At 44.9% G+C, this 20,232-nt stretch overlaps 1 protein-coding gene across 1 annotated transcript in view; it reads right to left on the bottom strand.

The window, feature by feature from the left end:
- Positions 1-2,806: 2,806 nt before the first annotated feature.
- The window catches only part of C9H3orf84 (chromosome 9 C3orf84 homolog), a 37,086-nt gene continuing 19,660 nt past the window's right edge, over positions 2,807-20,232 (bottom strand). The window contains exons 3-4 of the mRNA XM_040407713.1: positions 6,786-6,863; positions 2,807-3,659 (exon numbers count right to left, since the gene is read on the bottom strand). Coding sequence (XP_040263647.1) covers positions 3,216-3,659; positions 6,786-6,863 — 522 coding nt within the window. The 3' untranslated portion in view covers positions 2,807-3,215. The remainder of the gene's footprint in view (positions 3,660-6,785; positions 6,864-20,232) is intronic.

A 20,232-nucleotide genomic window follows, 5' to 3' on the forward strand; every position in this document is an offset into this window, starting at 1 on the left:
CAATCAACAAACAAGAAAATAACCTTCCTCAATCAGCATTTGGGTCCAAGAGTCCAGGGGTCCTTCGGCTTCTCATCAGAGCACCGGAGCTGTCATTTGTAGTATCTTAGTAGTATATGTGACCCATACAGACAAGTGGATAGGGCAACCACTGCTGGCATTAGGGACTATGCAGAGCTGGGTTTTGGAGGGAAAAGCTAGACACAGTGAACTTTTGACCATCTGGTTTAGCTCTATCAGACTGTTGTTTACAACTTAAAACTGCTTGGTCATTCCCATTGACTTGTTTTGAGGCCCAATACAAGTCTATGGCTGTTGTGAACTGCAACATTGTTTCTATTAGGCTGTGCTTCTCCAGCTTCATGCCTCCCACTAGAAGGTTTTGAATCAGTTAGAACCTGTATAAAAGGAGAGCAGTCAGAGACCCTAGTCTCTAATTTTGTAGAAAAGACTCTGCCAGACTGCACAAGTGACCAGGGGAAGATGGTGAAATGGTGATACTCTACCTAAGACCCTTGGTCACCTGTACTTTGACCAGGATGCCAGCCAGATGACTGAGCCGCAGACCCTGAGTTACCAGCTCTTTGGTTAGGATACCAGCCTTTTAAGAAAGAGATGGATAGCTAGCTCAGCCCTTTCCTCAGCACAGAACCTTCTGCTACCAGAGTAGAGACTGGAGAAGCCACTCTGACTCTCTGAACTTATTTCACATTGTGGTGCACCACACCTTACCATCCCCTCTGAGAGCAGCAACATGTGGTGACACATTGACGGTGCCCGGGGGTCACGGCGTAGTATTGGGGGTCACCTTAAACCCGGCCACTGTACTATCCCTTAAACAAAAGAAAAGCAGTGTGATGCTTGGGCCAGCAGAGGGCGCCCATAAGGATGATTAGTGATGCTTCATGAGCTACTAGCAGGTGGGGCATAGTTTTATCCCTGTTCCTCATGGGTGGTGTCTTGCCTTAAAAGGGGAGATGCTAGGTTGGAAACAAGCACAGATATCTAGAAACATATTTATACTCTTTCTGAACATTTCATAAAGTTCTAGAAAAACTGTCACAGTGAAGATAAAGACAAAGCAAATGCATGTCATCCTGTGGGGGAAAAAAAAGCACATTTTATTTTAATAGTTTTGCATTTCCATCTTAAAAAAACATGATTTTTTTATGACTTATAAAAATGAGCATAATAACATTGTAATATATTGTATAGCTGTATATCGTATAAATAAGACCCAGGTCCGGTTCAGTACATATGCAGAGTATAAATTCATTATAAAAAGATCACTGAATAGAAAATATAGACATTTACATTATTTTGCATAGATTTTTATCATGAAATTCAGTTGCTGAACTAAAATAATTTCCAATGGCATCACTGCTGTATACATGAGCCTGTAAATCGCCTGCCTTAGATTTAATCCATGAACATCTGCTCATCTAATTACATTATGAACACCTACCGGTAATACTTGCAATGGGTATTGATATACGTATCAATGTGCAAATCACCCCACTGACAACGGGACACTGTTATTATGTACTGAACAAGAAAAACAGATCCGTCAATGGCTGCCTGCTGATCGATTTGAGTAAATAATTGTAGATTTTCTACTCATTGCAAAAAAAAAATTGAAAACAACAACAAAAATTGAACAAGCTGTTTTACAAATGTGGATTTTATGTTTGGTGGCCCTTAGTTGTTGGAGTTTTACTCTAAAATCTAGCTGTGATAGACTCCCTAAAAGGAATCTTTCCTTCCAAGACATTTTTTACATATTGATTGGTTATGCTATAAAAATCTATTCCATGAAATTTAAATTTCAATAACAAGGGTGCTGTGGTCCTAAGAGTTGGAGAGGTGACCAAAGAACCCCTGTTTGTGGGATGGGTGGAGGTCCCAGAGAGCAAACCTGCCACAGATATGCCATAAATGTCAGTGATTGGAAAAAATGTATTGCTTGGGTATTTCTTTGATGCTGCTGTGGTATTGTTTTTGAATGTGCTTGTGCTTACAGTATGTGACTGTTCACTTTTTTGGCCAGGTTTTTTGGCTGCCTTCTTCAGGTCTTAGAACCTGTTAGTGGCAATTATAAAGTTTTGGAGATGAAAACTCTTCTTTGCCTCCCCCGTGATATTCTGGAGCCAGCTCCCCCCACCTTTCTTTCACATCACCTATAGGGGAGAAGAATGGAGAAAACTTGGAACTAGGTCCCTTTGTCCCAATGGACCCAAAGCAGCCGTAGTGAACTCTTGCACCTTACCTCTTCCTCAGTCATTGTACCCCAGTTATACTATTAGGATATTATCCAAGTTCCTACCTCTTAAGCTGGCCAAGCACATTAGATTCATGTTGGTCGAACCCACAGATTTCAGCAGGACGGGCCAACAATAAAATGTTTTTGGAGGCCTCTAGACAAGAAGGATCAGGAAGTTTAAAGAGGTTGTGCCATGAAAAACATTCTAGATTTTTTTTTTCAAACCAACACATGGCTATAAATACTTTTGGAGTGGCATGTGAATTTAAATTTAGAATAGCCACTGAGCTATCCAATAAAATGCATCTATATAGCGCCACCTGCTGTTTGTTTTTTTTTCCTTATTTCTCCGTCCACCTTACTGAGGTGGTCGCACACGCTCAGTTTAAATCTTCAATTGTCACCAGCCATATATTTTGTTAGGAGCTGTGGCAGTTACAGGGAAAGATCTACAGCAAAAAGGACACGCTCCCTGAGCTGCTCGCCTAAAATAAATCTAGCAGAGCAATTGGAGCCATGAATGTGGAGATCTCTGGATCCATGTGAGGTGCAGGGCTGGTTCTAGCTTTGTTAAAAAGAGATTGTCATGTACTATATGATGTCTGACTTTTTATCAATCATGGTATAACCCCTTTAAGTTTTTAACATGCATGATCCTCTAGTTCTCAGGGAGGTAATCATCCTTCAGAGGTGTCTGGCATGGTCTCTCCCCATTCGGAGTACTTGCATGCTCGGCTTGAAGGTATAGGGGAGTATTTGGAAAATATTGCTTTGGCCAGCTTGGTTCTATCCCTCCAGCTGCTATGGGGTCATGAAGGGACCTAGTTTAGGTTTGTTCCATCCTCCTTCCCCATAAGTTTTGTGAAGATCAGGAAGTTAATGCACGCTTCTTTACACTCATTGGATTTTATGAATAAATGTATATGGTGGGGGTTTCAGAGAGGGATATACACTGCTAAGGCGCCTCGATAGTTTGGTTGCTTTCTTTTTTTACACTGTCTGGAGTATGCCAAATGAGGCAGTCAGACACGGTCAGGCTCTTATACGGAGCAGACTTCGCCCTCTGCAGTGATAGTCCCGCTGCCCCTGTTCTGCCGCTGTTAGAAATCAGGGTAATGTCTGTTGTGATTACATTCTGTGAGGCCGGTAGATTACCATGGCTTCCCAACATGTGTCTGTAGGTCGTTGTCAACCCGGAACACGAAGCTGAGGTTGCTCTGTTGAACCTGGGAACCAGGATCTGAGGCGCTACTTTTCCGGTCTCCTCATCCTTTCTCCAGAAGTCCGTTCGGTAGGTGCTGGTGAGCGGTCTTTGCCTCTTCAGTTCCTCCTCCAGAGGGGTCCAGTGTGTAAAGTTATAGGACTCTCTGTATCTGAGAAGTTTCTTCTTCCCCAATCCCTTGACAAAAGAAAAGTTGGATGTGTAAATCTGTTAAGATTGTCATAATAGAACAACTTATTTAGTATAAGGTCACTGCCTCCAACAAAATCAACACACTCATATCCTAAGCATCCTTTGTTCCGCTGGGGTAATCTTGCTTGTTCCACTAGCTAACTATCTATGTCCTCACACTGACTCCAATCTACTCAACTTCTTCCCTAACACGTCATTCACATGAAAGGAGAGGTCACTGCCTCCCACAGGATCAACACATTCACCTTCTGCTGCTGTGAATATCATAATCTGATTGGCCATGGTTCACCCACAAATAATACTGTTCCACCTTCCTCACTCACAAATAATATTGCTCCTCCATAAACTCCCAGAATGCAGACACCCCACTCCATATACCCGTTATCTCTGTATACATCCCTTAAAAAGTAACAACACTGAGGATGAAAAGAAATGGTCTTTATAATTGCGCTTTCTCTAACTTAAAGGGTATGTAGACTTTCTTTGCTCCAAAGTCTCTAAAATCAAAAGCAAAACCATTTAGCAAAACTGTTTTGATGAAAAATATACATATCTATATGTCTCTATGGTAACAGACTATAAACAAACCCAGTGTCTGATCTGATCATAGGTTAGGCTAGGGCTACATGGCGACTTGTGGCTGTCCTACATAGGTTACAGCTAATCATAGTGAAAGCTACTGCACAGAAATCCAACAGGTTTGGATTTCTGCTGATCTTCTGGTTGTGGTCATGGCAAACGTGACTACATTGAAGACCTATGACGCACGAGTTACCATGCAGCCATAGTCTAAAGCTGAAATGTAGGGGATACAGTCAGCACAACCCTATATGCAGGTGCACATCGCTATGGCGAAATACATATACAAAGTTGTAAAGCTGGCCATACATTGAGATAATGATCGGCCACATTGTGTATGAATGATCCAACCAACTAACTGGCTGACCAGAGAGTCCGTTTTTTTCCATAAAAGCTAACTCCATGATGATTGAGCAGAACGGCATCGATTTGCTGAATTCAGCTGGTCATGCCATCAACATGCAGTTTCGGCCGATGAACGACTAAAGCTTTCCAGCACGGCAGATTACCGGCACATTTTTGAAGAGTCTGCCGTTGCCGATCGCGAAAGATTGTTCGCACTAGTTTTTCAAACGACAGTCGGCCGGAATGGCCAAAATCTGCCATTCTAGCCGACTTTAATCTTATGTGTATGGCCACATTTACTCCACTCTCAACATCTTCCTAATTTACACTCAGCAGTAACATACAGTGTTACTGTAGGATCAGACTACATAGGGTTTCTTTGTAGTCTGTAACCATGGAGACACATGGATCTGCCTAGGAGCTGGATACACAAAACTTTATAATATATTTTAATCAGGACTAATTGCAAAATTGTTTCATTTTTATTTGAATCGTGATGGTTGGAACAAGCGTTCACACCCCATGTTACCCATTAACCTCATTGAAGTTAACACATCAGTGTTGCCTTTGTAATCGCCATCCATAATTCAATCTCTTGCCGAGGCGTAGAAAAAAAAAAACGAAACAAAGCCACGCACAAAACAAAAACCAAGAGCCGCTCCCTAATCAGTGTGTGTGTATTGTTGTCTCTCGGTGGTTCTTTTATTCTTCCGCGCTGCCTTTGTGGTGAATAGGCTGGAGAATCTTTGTCTTTTTAGCACGTATTTCCGAGTAAAACAAGGCCTGATTACCGGGAAGATAAGGATAATTGGCTTCTCTGTTGCTGCGCGGAGTTTGTACTTCATTCCACAGAGTGAGAAGTCATGACGATGTGTATTTAGAGGAAGCCCGGTGAAAGGCGCGGGCACATTCATTACTGTTTAGACTCTCGAAAGTCGGGAACTGCTGCTTTGTTCCCTAGCATTAAATTTCCAATTTAGAGTTTAAACACACAAGCCTAATTAGGCAACGCCAGGGACGACTACCGGCAAGTGAATAGATTCCGAGAAGGGCACAGATGCTGTGGCAACCCGGTAGTCACTCTTCTGTGGACAGACTGTTCGTTGTGGATGCCAAGGAAGCTTGACAATTAACCAGCAGGAGTATGGCTGCTGCAATCAATCCTAGTATTGCTTTCACTGAAGTAGTCGGAGATTATCAGGGCATTAGGAAAAGGTATCTGCCTTTTGTCCAGTGGCGTAGCTAGAAATGACTGGGCCCCACAGCAAGTTTTTAAATGGGCCCCCTTCCCCCATCACCTTATTTGCAACTCCTGAGGCTCGTCAAGATCGTGCTCTAAGACGAGGCCCGGCAGCCGCTCCGTCAGTTTCCTACAGTGTCACTGTATATCCCAGAGAAGGCCAACCTGCGGCCCTCCAGCTGTTGTAAAACTACAATTCCCTCCATGCCCTGCTGTAGGCTGATAGCTGTAGGCAGTCTGAGCATGCTGGGGGTTGTCGTTTTGCAACAGCTGGGGAGCCACAGGTTGGCCATCCCTGGTATATACTGTCAATGTATAATACTGTTGAGGGGGCCCTGACAATAAAATCTTTTAGTCCTCCTCCTGGCTGGGCCCTTGATGAGTTCGGCCCCCAAAGCAATCGCTTCCCCTATGGCTATGCTCCTGCTTTTGTCCCTAGGGAAAGACCTTGTTTTGTAGGATTATCCCCATGCATTTCAATGGGGATGAGCTGCAATACCAGACACAGCCCATGCACAAGAGGGGCCGTTGGGCTGTTGTGGGTCTCTTCCCTACTGGGTCCTAGAGGCAATGACTACTGTTTAATGCTTATATTATTAGATGGCCATGCTTTTAAAGGGGTTGACTAGTTTAGGAAATATAAATATCCTCTGTTCAAAATCCTCATGTTTTGAGAGTGGCTGAAAAGAGCATCTTTCACTCTGGAGGACCTGTCCTGTCCTGTATTACAAAGACAACCCATTGACTTGGATGGACACTGTGTAATGCTTTATTTCCCCTGTGGCGGCGCTGCAGGGAAATTACTGCCAAGTTTAATCATAAATTACAGCTGGAGATTCCAGAAGAAGGAAACTTTGTGACCAACTAATTCTCAAGTAAGGTTTGTCCGACGCGGAGATCATTTGATTGTGCCCTGTGGCATTGATGACGGTATTTTTAGTACTTACATTTTCAAAAGAGAACACAGAGCTTGGGAATATGTGGCGGTTGTCGTGCCTGGAGAATATATGTTTTGTTGGATGTTCCTGGAGAAAGAAGAAACAACCACTGAGATTAATTATATGGCGGGCATTAGATTACCATCCCGGGCAGGTTATAGCATTAAGATGGAAAGCCAAATATTATCTCGGCATGATAATAACTGTAATGTGATTAGCGCCAAAGCATTCATTATACAAATGACATTAATGAGCAGCATACATCCACCAGCGAGATTTGGAGGGGTCAGAGGGTAATATTGTTATTATCAGCAGCACTAATTTATGCAGGAGAAATTAAAAGTAGAATGAGTTTCATCTTATCTGATGCTAAAAATATTCACAGACACCATAGAGGAATTAATCTTCCCCGTGTATCAAGGTAGATCCAATTACATAACAATTACTAAAGCCTTAAAGTGAATGTCCAACATTTATCATTTTAGATCCCAGATTCTGTGCTGATTAATTTCTTAATAAACCTTTATATAGGTCAGTGGTTTGTTTTTCTTATACAGAGCTCCAAATCCCCTGTATCGCCAGAGACTTGAGTTATAATCTTCTGGCTGCCTGCAGCCACCACTAGGGGGAGCTGAGGAGATTACTGCATACTGTTCTATGAACATTGTATGCAGTGAGCTCTAAAGCTCCCTCTATTGGTGGCTGCAAGCAGGCACACATTAAGCATTTAACAAAGGATTTGGAATTCCTTATCAGCTCTGCTCCCTGGAAAGATATTTGACGCTATCCAATGAGTTATTTTATACAACGCAAGCATGGAAGTTTTCTATGTTCTCTTTTCCATCCTCCTAGTCGATAACTTTAGCTCTTCCTGTTTGATATACATCAGCTGTGACTCCTCCATTATTTGGCTTGCTGGAAGTCTCCATTCACCTCTGATTCTCTTCAATGACAGCCAAAACCCCACCTGCCCTAAACAAGCTTTAATGTAACATGAAGTGGATCTCTTCGCTCACAAAAGGCAAAGGGGGTGACCAAGTATACAGCGGAAGAACTGTGGGAACATCTGTGCCATGGACAATAATACACAGAGCACTATAGGCCATGGCTTACCAGCAAGGGTGCACCTGGCCTTTCTGCTGCCTGAGGTGAAAACTGAAACGGCGCCAACTCCCCAAAGCCAATTTCTTAACCTAACCCCTTTCCTCCAGCCCTACTGTCAAAGACTTGGAAAACATTACATATAGCTCTACAAAACATACAGCGCCACATACTGTTCCCGCTGTGCTTCCCAATACTATACTGCAGAAACAGATAATCGCCCTTCTGCTGCCCCCATCTTGCCTGTACCTGGTGCTCCCTGAGGCAATCGCCTCACCTCGCCTCATTGATGGTGCACCGCTGCTTACCAGTGGAAACTAAAGATGGTGAAGTGACATGTACAGAGCTTGGTCCGGTGGTTGGAACATACCTTTCCATAGGGTAGAATTACCAGATAAACCTGAACATGAAGCAATTAATTTTTTACTTCTTGCTCCTTGGCCCGGCAGTCCAATCTGATCCAGATGCCTTAATTTAGGTCACAGAGCTTCAACAGGTTAGTATTGATGAGAGATTGCAGATGCAGAGGTGTAACTACAGGAGCCTGTTCTCATTATTACTGGAAAGCCGGCACAATCACAGCCTCTTGGAAAAGTGCTACTCTTAATGCTGTCTAATTAATGGAAGGGGGTGAAGGTGAGCGGAGTGGTGCCCCTGCCAACACCTCTGTGTGCGGAGAACCTGCTGGACAGAGACATTGCTTGTTAGTAGGTGCACAGACCGGTTATTAGGGCTTTTATATAGTCGGGGGCTGATCCCCAATAAAAGTCACACTGGATATGCTGCTGTGCTACCTTCTTTGAACCGTCTATATCCATGGGACGGCGTTGGATTGGCTGTCCCTCCATGGCTGGTGCATTCCATACAGGCCAGAAGGTCCATTTTTGTGCTGCTCTACAACCACTTTTATTACTCCTTAAAGGGCCAGAGAGCATACCCAAATCTGCTCCAGCCTGTGACTGGTCACTTATTTTTATTTAAGGCTCTTTCCTCAAGGGGAAGGTAGCTGAGCTTTAGACAGATAGATAATAGATGGATGGTTAGACAGACAGATAGATTCCTTAATAATTGTGGCTAACTAATCAAATTGTAGTTTGTTTTCCAGCAGGTGGTGGTCCAGGCCGACTTAGAGGACTAGGCCGATGAATGCACTGTATGAGGGCTACAAAACTGATCACACAAGCATCAGTACGATGCCATGTAAAATGTTTTTCTATTAGAACTAAATAGTGATGGACGAACATCGCGTGTTCGCGATCAAATGTTCACGAACCGTGCGTTCGCCGCGGGCTCCATTTACTTTAATGGCAGGCGAACCTGAAAAACCTTCAGGTCATATTTTCAGCCACCAAATACTTACTAGAAGTGCACACATAGTCCCACAACATGGGCAGTGATATACCAGAGGGGGATCAATGGAAAAAATTCCCACCAAAAATATGTATTTTAATCAGGGGCAATTTTTATGCGTATTAAAGGGAAACTCTCAAAAATGTACCCTGCTGGAGCCTAGAAAATTTTTATTTTAGGCCACGGGAGTACGGGCCCAAAAATTAGGCATTCACCTGAAAGAATAGAACAAGTGATTATGTGGCTGGAGGTACATTAGATGGTCAGTGGATAACAATTTTACTGTAGGCCACTGGAGTACAGGCCCCAAAAATTAGGCATTCACCTGACAGAAAAGAACTTGTGATTATGTAGCTGGAGGTATATTAGGCAGTCACTGGATAAATTTTTTACTGTAGGCCACTGGAGTAGAGGCCCCAAAAATTAGGCATTCACCTGACAGAAAAGGCCTTATATGCTGTATATACAAAAGACAAGGACCATTCTTTGTTCTGGGTGGTGGTGGATATGTGTGGGCTGGCATGAGGAAATTCAATTACACGTGGTCGTCACAGGTGTTGAATTCCTCCGAGATCCATGTCTCATTCATTTTTAGAAATATGAGGTAGTCCACACTGTCGTGAGCTAGGCGAGTGCGCTTATCGGTCACGATCCCTCCTCCTGCGCTGAACGTCCTTTCGGACAGGACACTCGACGAGGGGCAAGCCAAAAGTGCAATGGCAAATTTTGCCAGCTGTGGCCACAGGTCAAGCCTGCACACCCAGCAGTCCAGGGGTTCCTTGCTTTTCAGAGCGTCTACATCTGCCGTTAACCCGATGTAGTCAGACACCTGTCGGTCTAAGCGTTCCCTGAGGCTGGATCCGGAGGGCGGCTGTCGATGGGTTGGCTGCAAGAATGATCTCATATCCGAAGTGACCAGGATTGGTACCCGCACCTGTTTTGCTGTGGGTGGAAATTCCTCTGCCAGCGCCCGCAACAGCAGATTGCAGCATCTCTCGCAGTAAGGCCTGGAAATGCTGCATTTGGACAGCCCTCTGTGATCCTGGTAACATGTCCGACAATTTTGTGTTTGTATCGGGCGTCTAAGTATGTTACCACCCAATACTGGTCCTTGGCCGTTATTCTTTTTATACGGGGGTCCCTCTTCAAACACTGGAGCATGAAGGCGACCATTTGCACTAAAATGGAAGCAGTGGAGCACCCTGGATCCTGCTCATCGCCCAGGAGAATTGCGTCTTCGGTCTCCTCCCCCCAGCCACGGACAACACCAGGGATTCCCGAAAAGTTTAAAGTCCCCCTCAAAGCCTGCTCTTCTTTCTCCTCCTCCTCCACCCAGCCATCAGCCTCCTCTGACTCCTCTTCCGACTCCTGCTGACTTGTCTCAGATGGAGTAGCCCCCCCCAGGGATTTAATTCAGCATTGCGACTTCCTCATCTTCCAGCTCCTGCTCCTCGACGGCTTGATCAATGACACGACGCAATGCACGCTTCAGAAAGAAGGCGTAAGGTATGATGTCACTGATGGTGCCCTGGGTGAGACTGACCAGTTTGGTGATCTCATCAAATGGCCGAGGAAGTCTGCATGCATCGCGCATGAGCAGCCACTGGCGCGGTGAAAAGAAGCCAAGCTCCCCAGAACCTGTCCTGCCGCAGAGTTCGTACAGGTAGTCGTTAACGGCACGTTTCTGCTGGAGCAGCCTATCAAGCATCTACAAGGTGGCGTTCCAGCACGTCGGGCTGTCACAAATCAGACATCTGGCGGGCAAGTGGTGTCGCCGCTGAACGTCTGCAAGGCGAGCCATGGCCGGGTAAGATCTTCTAAAATGGCCAGAGACTTTCCTGGCCTCTCGCAAGACGTCCTCGACCCCGGGGTATTTGGCAGCGAATCGCTGCACGACTAAGTTCAGGACATGTGCTATGCACGGCACGTGTGTCATTTTGCCCCGTTTCAGCGCGCTTAGCAGATTGGCACCGTTGTCGCACACCACTTTACTAACTGTCATATTGAGCGGGGTTAGCCACTGATCGGCCTGTGACCGCAGAGCTGAAAGCAGTGCAGGACCGGTGTGGCTCTTGGCTTCCTGGCACAGCATGGCAACGTCTCACCTGGCACGTCGAATAGGTTCTGGGGAGCTTGGGGGGTTGCAGCAGAAGAGGCGGTAGCAGTGGAAAAGGAGGAGTCGGCCGAGGAGGAGAGGGAGGATGGAGTAGGAGGAGGAGAGGAAGCGGCAGGCCTGCATGCAATCTGTGGCGGTAACACAAAATCCACACGGGTGCCACCGGTTACATGCTTGACGGCCGTCAGAAGGTTCAGCTAGTCGGCAGTAAAAGTTATGTACCTTCCCTGCCCGTGTTTGCTAGACCATGTGTCTGTGGTCTGATGTATCTTGGCACCGACACTGTGTGCCAGAGATATATTCACTTGCCGCTGAACGTGGCCATATAGCTCTGGGATGCCCTTCTGGGAGAAATATTTCCTTCCGGGGACCTTCCATTGCGGTGTGCCAATGGCCACACATTTTCTAAACGCCTCAGAGTCCACCAGTTTAAATGGCAGTAGTTGGTGGGCTAGTTCAAACAAGCCAGCGGTCAGCCATTGGGCAAGAGGGTTATCCGGCGTCATCAACTTTTTACACTCGATCATTTGGGCCACGGAAGTCTGCCTTCTGCCAGATGAACGCGACGACGGCACGCTGGAAAGTGGAGTGGAGGACAAATGGGAGGAGAAGAGGCAGGACGTGGAGCGCCGGGAGTTTAGCTTTGTGGGTTCTGACGACATTGCTCCCACTGGGCTCGGTGATGGGAGGCCAGGTGCCTTCTTAAGGCGGTCGTCCCTAGGTGAGTGTTGGGCTTACAGCGACTTATGCATTGATAGCACAGGCTGCAGGTGGCAACACTATTGTCAGCAGCTGACACGTAAAAAAAAAGCCCACACTGCGGAGCCATGTGTCAGCGTCCTGGGAGCACCAGATGTGACCGTGCATGGTGCATGGCTCGCTCCAGATACATTTGCAGTCTGCTTTTTGCCTCCTGTGCACTGCGGGTTCTGCCTGCTTCTCCTCCTTCTCCTCCCTATCTGCTGCTCCGTCTCTCCCTCTGAACTCCCCTCCTCTTCCTCTCTTGTGGGCACCCACATGACGTCCATGGACACGTCATCATCGCCACCTTCACCACCACTGACATTAGAGATCTCGGAGTAGGCAGCAACAGTGCCATCCTCCTTGGGCTGATCTGGGTACTGTCGTCAGACTGCTGGGTGGCGGCCATTGCTACCTCCTCTTCCTCATTCGATGCCAAGAATGGCTGCGCATCGGTAAGGTCTAGGAATGGATGGGAAAAAAAATCCTCTGACTCGAGTGGAGGGGCTATGGTGGTGGTGTCTTTGGGGGTGCACACAGCAGAGAGTGAGGAGGGTGCAGATACAGAGGATGAGAAGGGTGCGGAAGGATGAGTGAGCCACTCAACCAACTCTGGTGCGTTATTTGACGTAATGGCACGAACCTTCTCCAACTTCCCACTTAAGGCTCCGGCCTGGTGCACCTGCCCGACCCCTACCACCCCTGCGGAATGGCCTGCCTCTTCCTCTGCCTGTCATTTTTAAAATGACCCTGTGCCAAAGTCCCTAGAGAAGAGCAGTATTTGTGGAAGCAGGTATATCGCAGGCCTCAATCACAGGTATATAGAACACTTGAATCAATATTTTGTGGAAGCAGGTATATCGCACCTCTCAATCAGTATTTTGTGGAAGCAGGTATATCAAATCCCTCAATCAGTATTTTGTGGAAGCAGGTATATTGCACCCCTCAATCAGTATTTTGTGGAAGCAGGTATATAGAACCCATTAATCAGTATTTTGTAGAAGCAGGTATATCGCACCCCTCAATCAGTATTTTCCGGAAGCAGGTATATCGCACCCCTCAAACAGTATTTTGTGGAAGCAGATATATAAAACCCCTTAATCAGTATTTTGTAGAAGCAGGTATATCGCACCCCTCAATCAGTATTTTGTGGAAACAGGTAAATAGAACACCTGAATCAATATTTGGTGGAAGCAGGTATATCACACCCCCTAATCTGTATTTTGTGGAAGCAGGTATATCGAACCCCTGAATCAATATTTGGCTTAAGCAGGTATATCGCACCCCTCAATCAGTATTTTGCGGAAGCCGGTGTATCGCAGGCCTCAATCAATATTTGGTGGAAGCGGGTATATTGCACTCCTCAATCAGTATTTTGTGGAATCAGGTATATAGAACCCCTTAATCAGTATTTTGTAGAAGCAGGTATATCGCACCCCTGAATCAGTATTTTGTGGAAACAGGTATATCGCAGGCCTCAATCACAGGTATATAGAACACTTGAATCAATATTTTGTGGAAGCAGGTATATCGCACCTCTCAATCAGTATTTTGTGGAAGCAGGTATATCAAACCCCTCAATCAGTATTTTGTGGAAGCAGGTATATTGCACCCCTCAATCAGTATTTTGTGGAAGCAGGTATATAGAACCCCTTAATCAGTATTTTGTAGAAGCAGGTATATCGCACTCCTCAATCAGTATTTTGTGGAAGCAGGTATAAAGAACCCCTTAATCAGTATTTTCCGGAAGCAGGTATATCGCACCCCTCAAACAGTATTTTGTGGAAGCAGATATATAAAACCCCTTAATCAGTATTTTGTAGAAGCAGGTATATCGCACCCCTCAATCAGTATTTTGTGGAAACAGGTAAATAGAACACCTGAATCAATATTTGGTGGAAGCAGGTATATCACACCCCCTAATCTGTATTTTGTGGAAGCAGGTATATCGAACCCCTGAATCAATATTTGGCTTAAGCAGGTATATCGCACCCCTCAATCAGTATTTTGCGGAAGCCGGTGTATCGCAGGCCTCAATCAATATTTGGTGGAAGCGGGTATATTGCACTCCTCAATCAGTATTTTGTGGAATCAGGTATATAGAACCCCTTAATCAGTATTTTGTAGAAGCAGGTATATCGCACCCCTGAATCAGTATTTTGTGGAAACAGGTATATCGCAGGCCTCAATCACAGGTATATAGAACACTTGAATCAATATTTTGTGGAAGCAGGTATATCGCACCTCTCAATCAGTATTTTGTGGAAGCAGGTATATCAAACCCCTCAATCAGTATTTTGTGGAAGCAGGTATATTGCACCCCTCAATCAGTATTTTGTGGAAGCAGGTATATAGAACCCCTTAATCAGTATTTTGTAGAAGCAGGTATATCGCACCCCTCAATCAGTATTTTGTGGAAGCAGGTATAAAGAACCCCTTAATCAGTATTTTCCGGAAGCAGGTATATCGCACCCCTCAAACAGTATTTTGTGGAAGCAGATATATAAAACCCCTTAATCAGTATTTTGTAGAAGCAGGTATATCGCACCCCTCAATCAGTATTTTGTGGAAACAGGTAAATAGAACACCTGAATCAATATTTGGTGGAAGCAGGTATATCACACCCCCTAATCTGTATTTTGTGGAAGCAGGTATATCGAACCCCTGAATCAATATTTGGCTTAAGCAGGTATATCGCACCCCTCAATCAGTATTTTGCGGAAGCCGGTGTATCGCAGGCCTCAATCAATATTTGGTGGAAGCGGGTATATTGCACTCCTCAATCAGTATTTTGTGGAATCAGGTATATAGAACCCCTTAATCAGTATTTTGTAGAAGCAGGTATATCGCACCCCTGAATCAGTATTTTGTGGAAACAGGTATATCGCAGGCCTCAATCACAGGTATATAGAACACTTGAATCAATATTTTGTGGAAGCAGGTATATCGCACCTCTCAATCAGTATTTTGTGGAAGCAGGTATATCAAACCCCTCAATCAGTATTTTGTGGAAGCAGGTATATTGCACCCCTCAATCAGTATTTTGTGGAAGCAGGTATATAGAACCCCTTAATCAGTATTTTGTAGAAGCAGGTATATCGCACTCCTCAATCAGTATTTTGTGGAAGCAGGTATAAAGAACCCCTTAATCAGTATTTTCCGGAAGCAGGTATATCGCACCCCTCAAACAGTATTTTGTGGAAGCAGATATATAAAACCCCTTAATCAGTATTTTGTAGAAGCAGGTATATCGCACCCCTCAATCAGTATTTTGTGGAAACAGGTAAATAGAACACCTGAATCAATATTTGGTGGAAGCAGGTATATCACACCCCCTAATCTGTATTTTGTGGAAGCAGGTATATCGAACCCCTGAATCAATATTTGGCTTAAGCAGGTATATCGCACCCCTCAATCAGTATTTTGCGGAAGTCGGTGTATCGCAGGCCTCAATCAATATTTGGTGGAAGCGGGTATATTGCACTCCTCAATCAGTATTTTGTGGAATCAGGTATATAGAACCCCTTAATCAGTATTTTGTAGAAGCAGGTATATCGCACCCCTGAATCAGTATTTTGTGGAAACAGGTATATAGAACCCCTGAATCAATACTTGGTGGAAGCAGGTATATCGCACCCCTCAATCAGTTTTTTGGGGGCAACAGGTATTTCACACCATTTGCAATTAGTTATTCCAATAGTGTTTGTCCCTCTATATAGCTGTGGTATCGCAGCAAAAACCGCACACAACTGCTGCACAATACAATACAAATGCACTATAATATACTTTCTATGTTAGAAAGTATATTATAAGTATATCACACCCCTCAGTATATCACACCTATTGATAGCACACCTATACCAGTCCTTAAAAGGACTTTTCTGGCCCTATTAGCTAGCGTTTGGTGTCCCTAACAGTCTGTTCCTGCTTCCACAAAGCAACCTCTCCCTACACTGGCAAAACACAGAATGTAAAATGGCTGCCAGATCGGGTTCTGTTACAGGGTGGGTGGGGGGGGGTGTCCATGTGCTGAAACATCTCAACTGGCTGTCCTGTCCCACCTGATGGATGTGTCATGGGTCAAAGTTCGGCACAATGCAAAAGAATATGGAGCATGCGAACATCGCCATATGTTTGCATGTTTGGCGAATCGCGAGCTAGCAAAGTTCGCCGTGAAATGACCGCTGGGCGAACCGCAAGGCCATCTCTAGAAATAAATATCAGAAAGTTGTGAACAGTGAGGAGACATCAGGAGGTGTATAATCAAAGCTCACATCTGAGGGGTATGATTTATTATTTAATCCATAGAATGCTACAGGAAAGAAGAAACACTCCGCTCTACAACATGTAATCATATTGTTTAATAATTACAAGGTGCTAATTAACGTTAATCATATGACAACTAATTCTAACAATGCCGCCTAGCAGATGGAGAATTCAGAAAATGCTTCACACAAGAACAAATAGTTGCTGAATCCATAGAGATCATTGCATGTAAAAAAAACACCATAACTAAAGGGGTTTATCCCGTGACTCATTTTCATTTAAAAAGTTGTGCAGAGCTGGTAATAGGCTCTGACAGAATCAGTCTCCTTCTCCTTCTTGCAGCTGACAATATAGTCCCTTCTAACTTTCCCTGAAGAAGGAGTTTCCTCATCTATATTGCAATGTACTGCAGATACTCTGCTCCTCTTCTGACAAGCAGGACAGAAAGCGTTTTATTCTGCCACGATGTACGTGAGAGAAGTCTCTGAGAAGAGTGAGTGTCAATCTCTTGTAGAAGCAACTGGAGATAGTGAACTCGCTATACTCATTCCCCTAGTGACACCAGTTGTATGTAGAATTCCAGTGAGGGAGATGCAATGGACATGCCTTTAGCAAAGTGCAATAAGTATAGACGATAACAGATATAACATAATACAATTATGATAGATTCTGAATTAGAGCTATAGCTGGGACAGTACATCATCTCTCTTGGCTTCTGTGCAGTATACAGATGATCACTATGCAGAGACCTGACTGTAGTGAGTGTCTGAAGATGCGTTTCCACCAACACTCAGCTCAGTAGGTGGACTGTGAAAAAACAGATGGTACCATATTATGTAAGTGAATGAGCTCCAGGTAGTGCCATACTATGTAAGTGAATGAACTCAGGTGGCACCATACTATGTCAGTGAATAAATTCCAAATGGTTCCATACTATGTATGTGAATGAATTCCAGATGGCACCATAATATGTAAGTAAGGAACACGAGGTGGCGCCATGCTATGTAAGTGAATGAATTCCAGGTGGTGCCATACTATGCAAGTGAATGAACTTCAGATGGTGCCAAACTATGTAAGTGAATGAATTTGAGGTGGCACCATACTATGTAACTAAAGGAATACCAGGTGGCACCATATTATGCACGTGAATAAATTCCAGGTGGTGCCATATTATGTAACTGAATGAACTCCAGGTGGCGCCATACTATGTAAGTAAATGTCATAACTTCACCATATTGCTGTTTAATAGAAAATATGCTTTATTTTTATGATCTGAACAATAAATATGAGATTTAAAAGAGTTGGTCCATGGACAGTGTTGATCACCTATTCTATGTAAAAAAAATGATTGTTGGAGGTCCGACGTTCAACGGGTAAAGTGACAGAGATCAAAGGGTCCTTTAGGCCTCTTTCTTACACAGGCGAGAATTCCGTGCTGGTGCAATGCGTGAGGTGAACGCATTGCACCCGCACTGAATCCGGACCCATTCATTTCAATGGGGCTGTTCAGATGAGGGGTGATTTTAACGCATCACTTGTGCGTTGCGTAAAAATTGCAGCATGTTCTATAGTCTGCGGTTTTTTTTACGCAACGCAGGCCCCATAGAAATACATGGGTCTGCGTGAAAATCGCAAGCAAGTGCAGATGCGGTGCAATTTTCTCGCATGGTTTCTAGGAGATGATAATTGATAAAAGTCAATTTACTGTATTATTTTCCCTTATAACATGGTTATAAGGGAAAATAATAGCATTCTTAATACAGAATGCATAGTACAATAGGGCTGGAGGGGTTAAAAATAAAAAACATTAACTCACCTCATCCTGTTGTTCGCGCAGCCGGCATCGTCTTCTTCATGTTATAACCATGTTATAAGGGAAAATAATACAATCTACAGAACACCTAACCCAAACCCGAACTTCAGTGAAGAGGTCGGGGTTCGGGTCTGGGTACCACAGTCAGTTTTTTATCACGCGCGTGCAAAATGCATTGCACCCGCGCGATAAAAACTGACCATCGGAACGCAATCGCAGTCAAAACTGACTGCAATTGGGTACCTACTCGCACGATTTTCCCTGATCGCAGACGCAACGCATCTGGACACACCCGTCTGCAAGGAGCAAGTAAAAAAGAATGCAAACATCAAACAACAAAGCAAAACCATGAAAAAAGAATACAAACCTGCGAATTACCAGCGAGCAGCATGCGCTGTGTCTAGGCCGAGACTGCAGACAGAACAAACAGCATTTTATATAAGGAGCAGCGACTGAAATCTGTCAGGCTCTTCCATTAATGACCTCCCTGAATTGAATTTCTGTGTCTTTTCGGAGGCAGCTAAGCGCCTGAATAGCTGAATAGGAGCCGTTAGATTAAGAGTCAAGTAATTACCAAACTTCCAAGTTATGCAAAAGACTGGAGAGTGCATACAAATGTAAAAGAGAGAGCGCGAGCTGGGGGCCGCGAGCGAGAAAGAGACGTTACATAATTATCTCTGAAATCTTCACCTCGATGTGATGGAAAAAGTGGCCCTAATGGTGTCTGCTAACATGGAATAATCCAAGGAATGTATGGGGGGGGGGAGTTACAGAGTGCAAATCTCGTTCTGTAGGTGCACATGTCCTACAGCTATAGGTGATGTCTGCTGAGACGCTATACGTTTAAGGTTCAGTTTACTTTTTTAAAGGATTTGGCATGATTGTCATAATAATAATTTATTGTAATTTGCACAAACTCATGACAGAAGTCCTCATAGTTTCCAACAGTCCTGAATTTGCAGGGACTGACCCTAATTTTCAGAGACATGCTGCCTAATTTTGATTGTCCTGGGCCAAAAATGGGTGGGAATTTGTATGCTCCACCCAGAAGCGGGGCATACGCAGGGCCGGCGCTTCCATATAGGCAAGGGGGGCGATTGCCCCTGGGCCCCCGTGTCCTTAGGGGACCCCAAGCCCACCACCCGACACCGGCAGGTCACAGGGAGATGAACGCTTCCATTGTGGAAGCGCTTATCTCCATAGTCATCTGTATCGCCGTCCTCAGGACAGTGATACAGATGGAAGTGCTGTGGGGCAGGGAAGGGAGAGGCGTCTCCCTTCCCTGTTCCTCTGATAGGCTGCGGGCCTTGTGCTGGCAGCCTATCAGAGGCCGGTGCAGGCAGCGCTGTGTGATGGAGGTAAGTATAAGTGTTTTTTTTTTTTTATACTGGACTATCTGTTACTGCCACATGGGGGAGCGGGAGGCACTTGATATTGGCACATGGGGGGGTTTTGGCACTTGATACTGGCACATGGGGGGGGGGGTTGGCACTTGATACTGGCACATGGGGGGGGGTTGGCACTTGATACTGGCACATGGGGGGGTTAGGCACTTGATACTGGCACATGGGGGGGTTAGGCACTTGATACTGGCACATGGGGGGTTTGGCACTTGATACTGGCACATGGGGGGTTTGGCACTTGATACTGGCACATGGGGGGGGGTGGAGAGGCACTTGTTACTGGCACATGGGGGGGGGAAGAGAGGCACTTGTTACTGGCACATGGGGGGCATGGAGAGGCACTTGATACTGGCACATTATTATGGGGCACTATGGGGGCTTCTACTGAGGCCACAAAGAAGGGGTATTTTATATGGGGGGCTCTGTGTGGTACTAGTATTTTCTGTTTCTGCAGTAAAGTATTGGGGAGCACCGTGGTACAGTATTGGGGGTAGTAGGATGATTTCTCCAGAAGATGGGAGGATGATGGAAAAGTAGTAAACTAAGATTTTTTTTTTGTTGTCAAACTGCAGAGACGGAAAATGGCGACAAAATGGTGGTCTGGTCTGAAGGTCTGAAAGGAGAAGATGAGGACAGAGAACATCTACATCAACTGAGACATGATTG

The sequence above is a fragment of the Bufo bufo genome, chromosome 9 (assembly GCF_905171765.1).
Source record: "Bufo bufo chromosome 9, aBufBuf1.1, whole genome shotgun sequence".
Taxonomy (NCBI): Eukaryota; Metazoa; Chordata; class Amphibia; order Anura; family Bufonidae; genus Bufo; species Bufo bufo.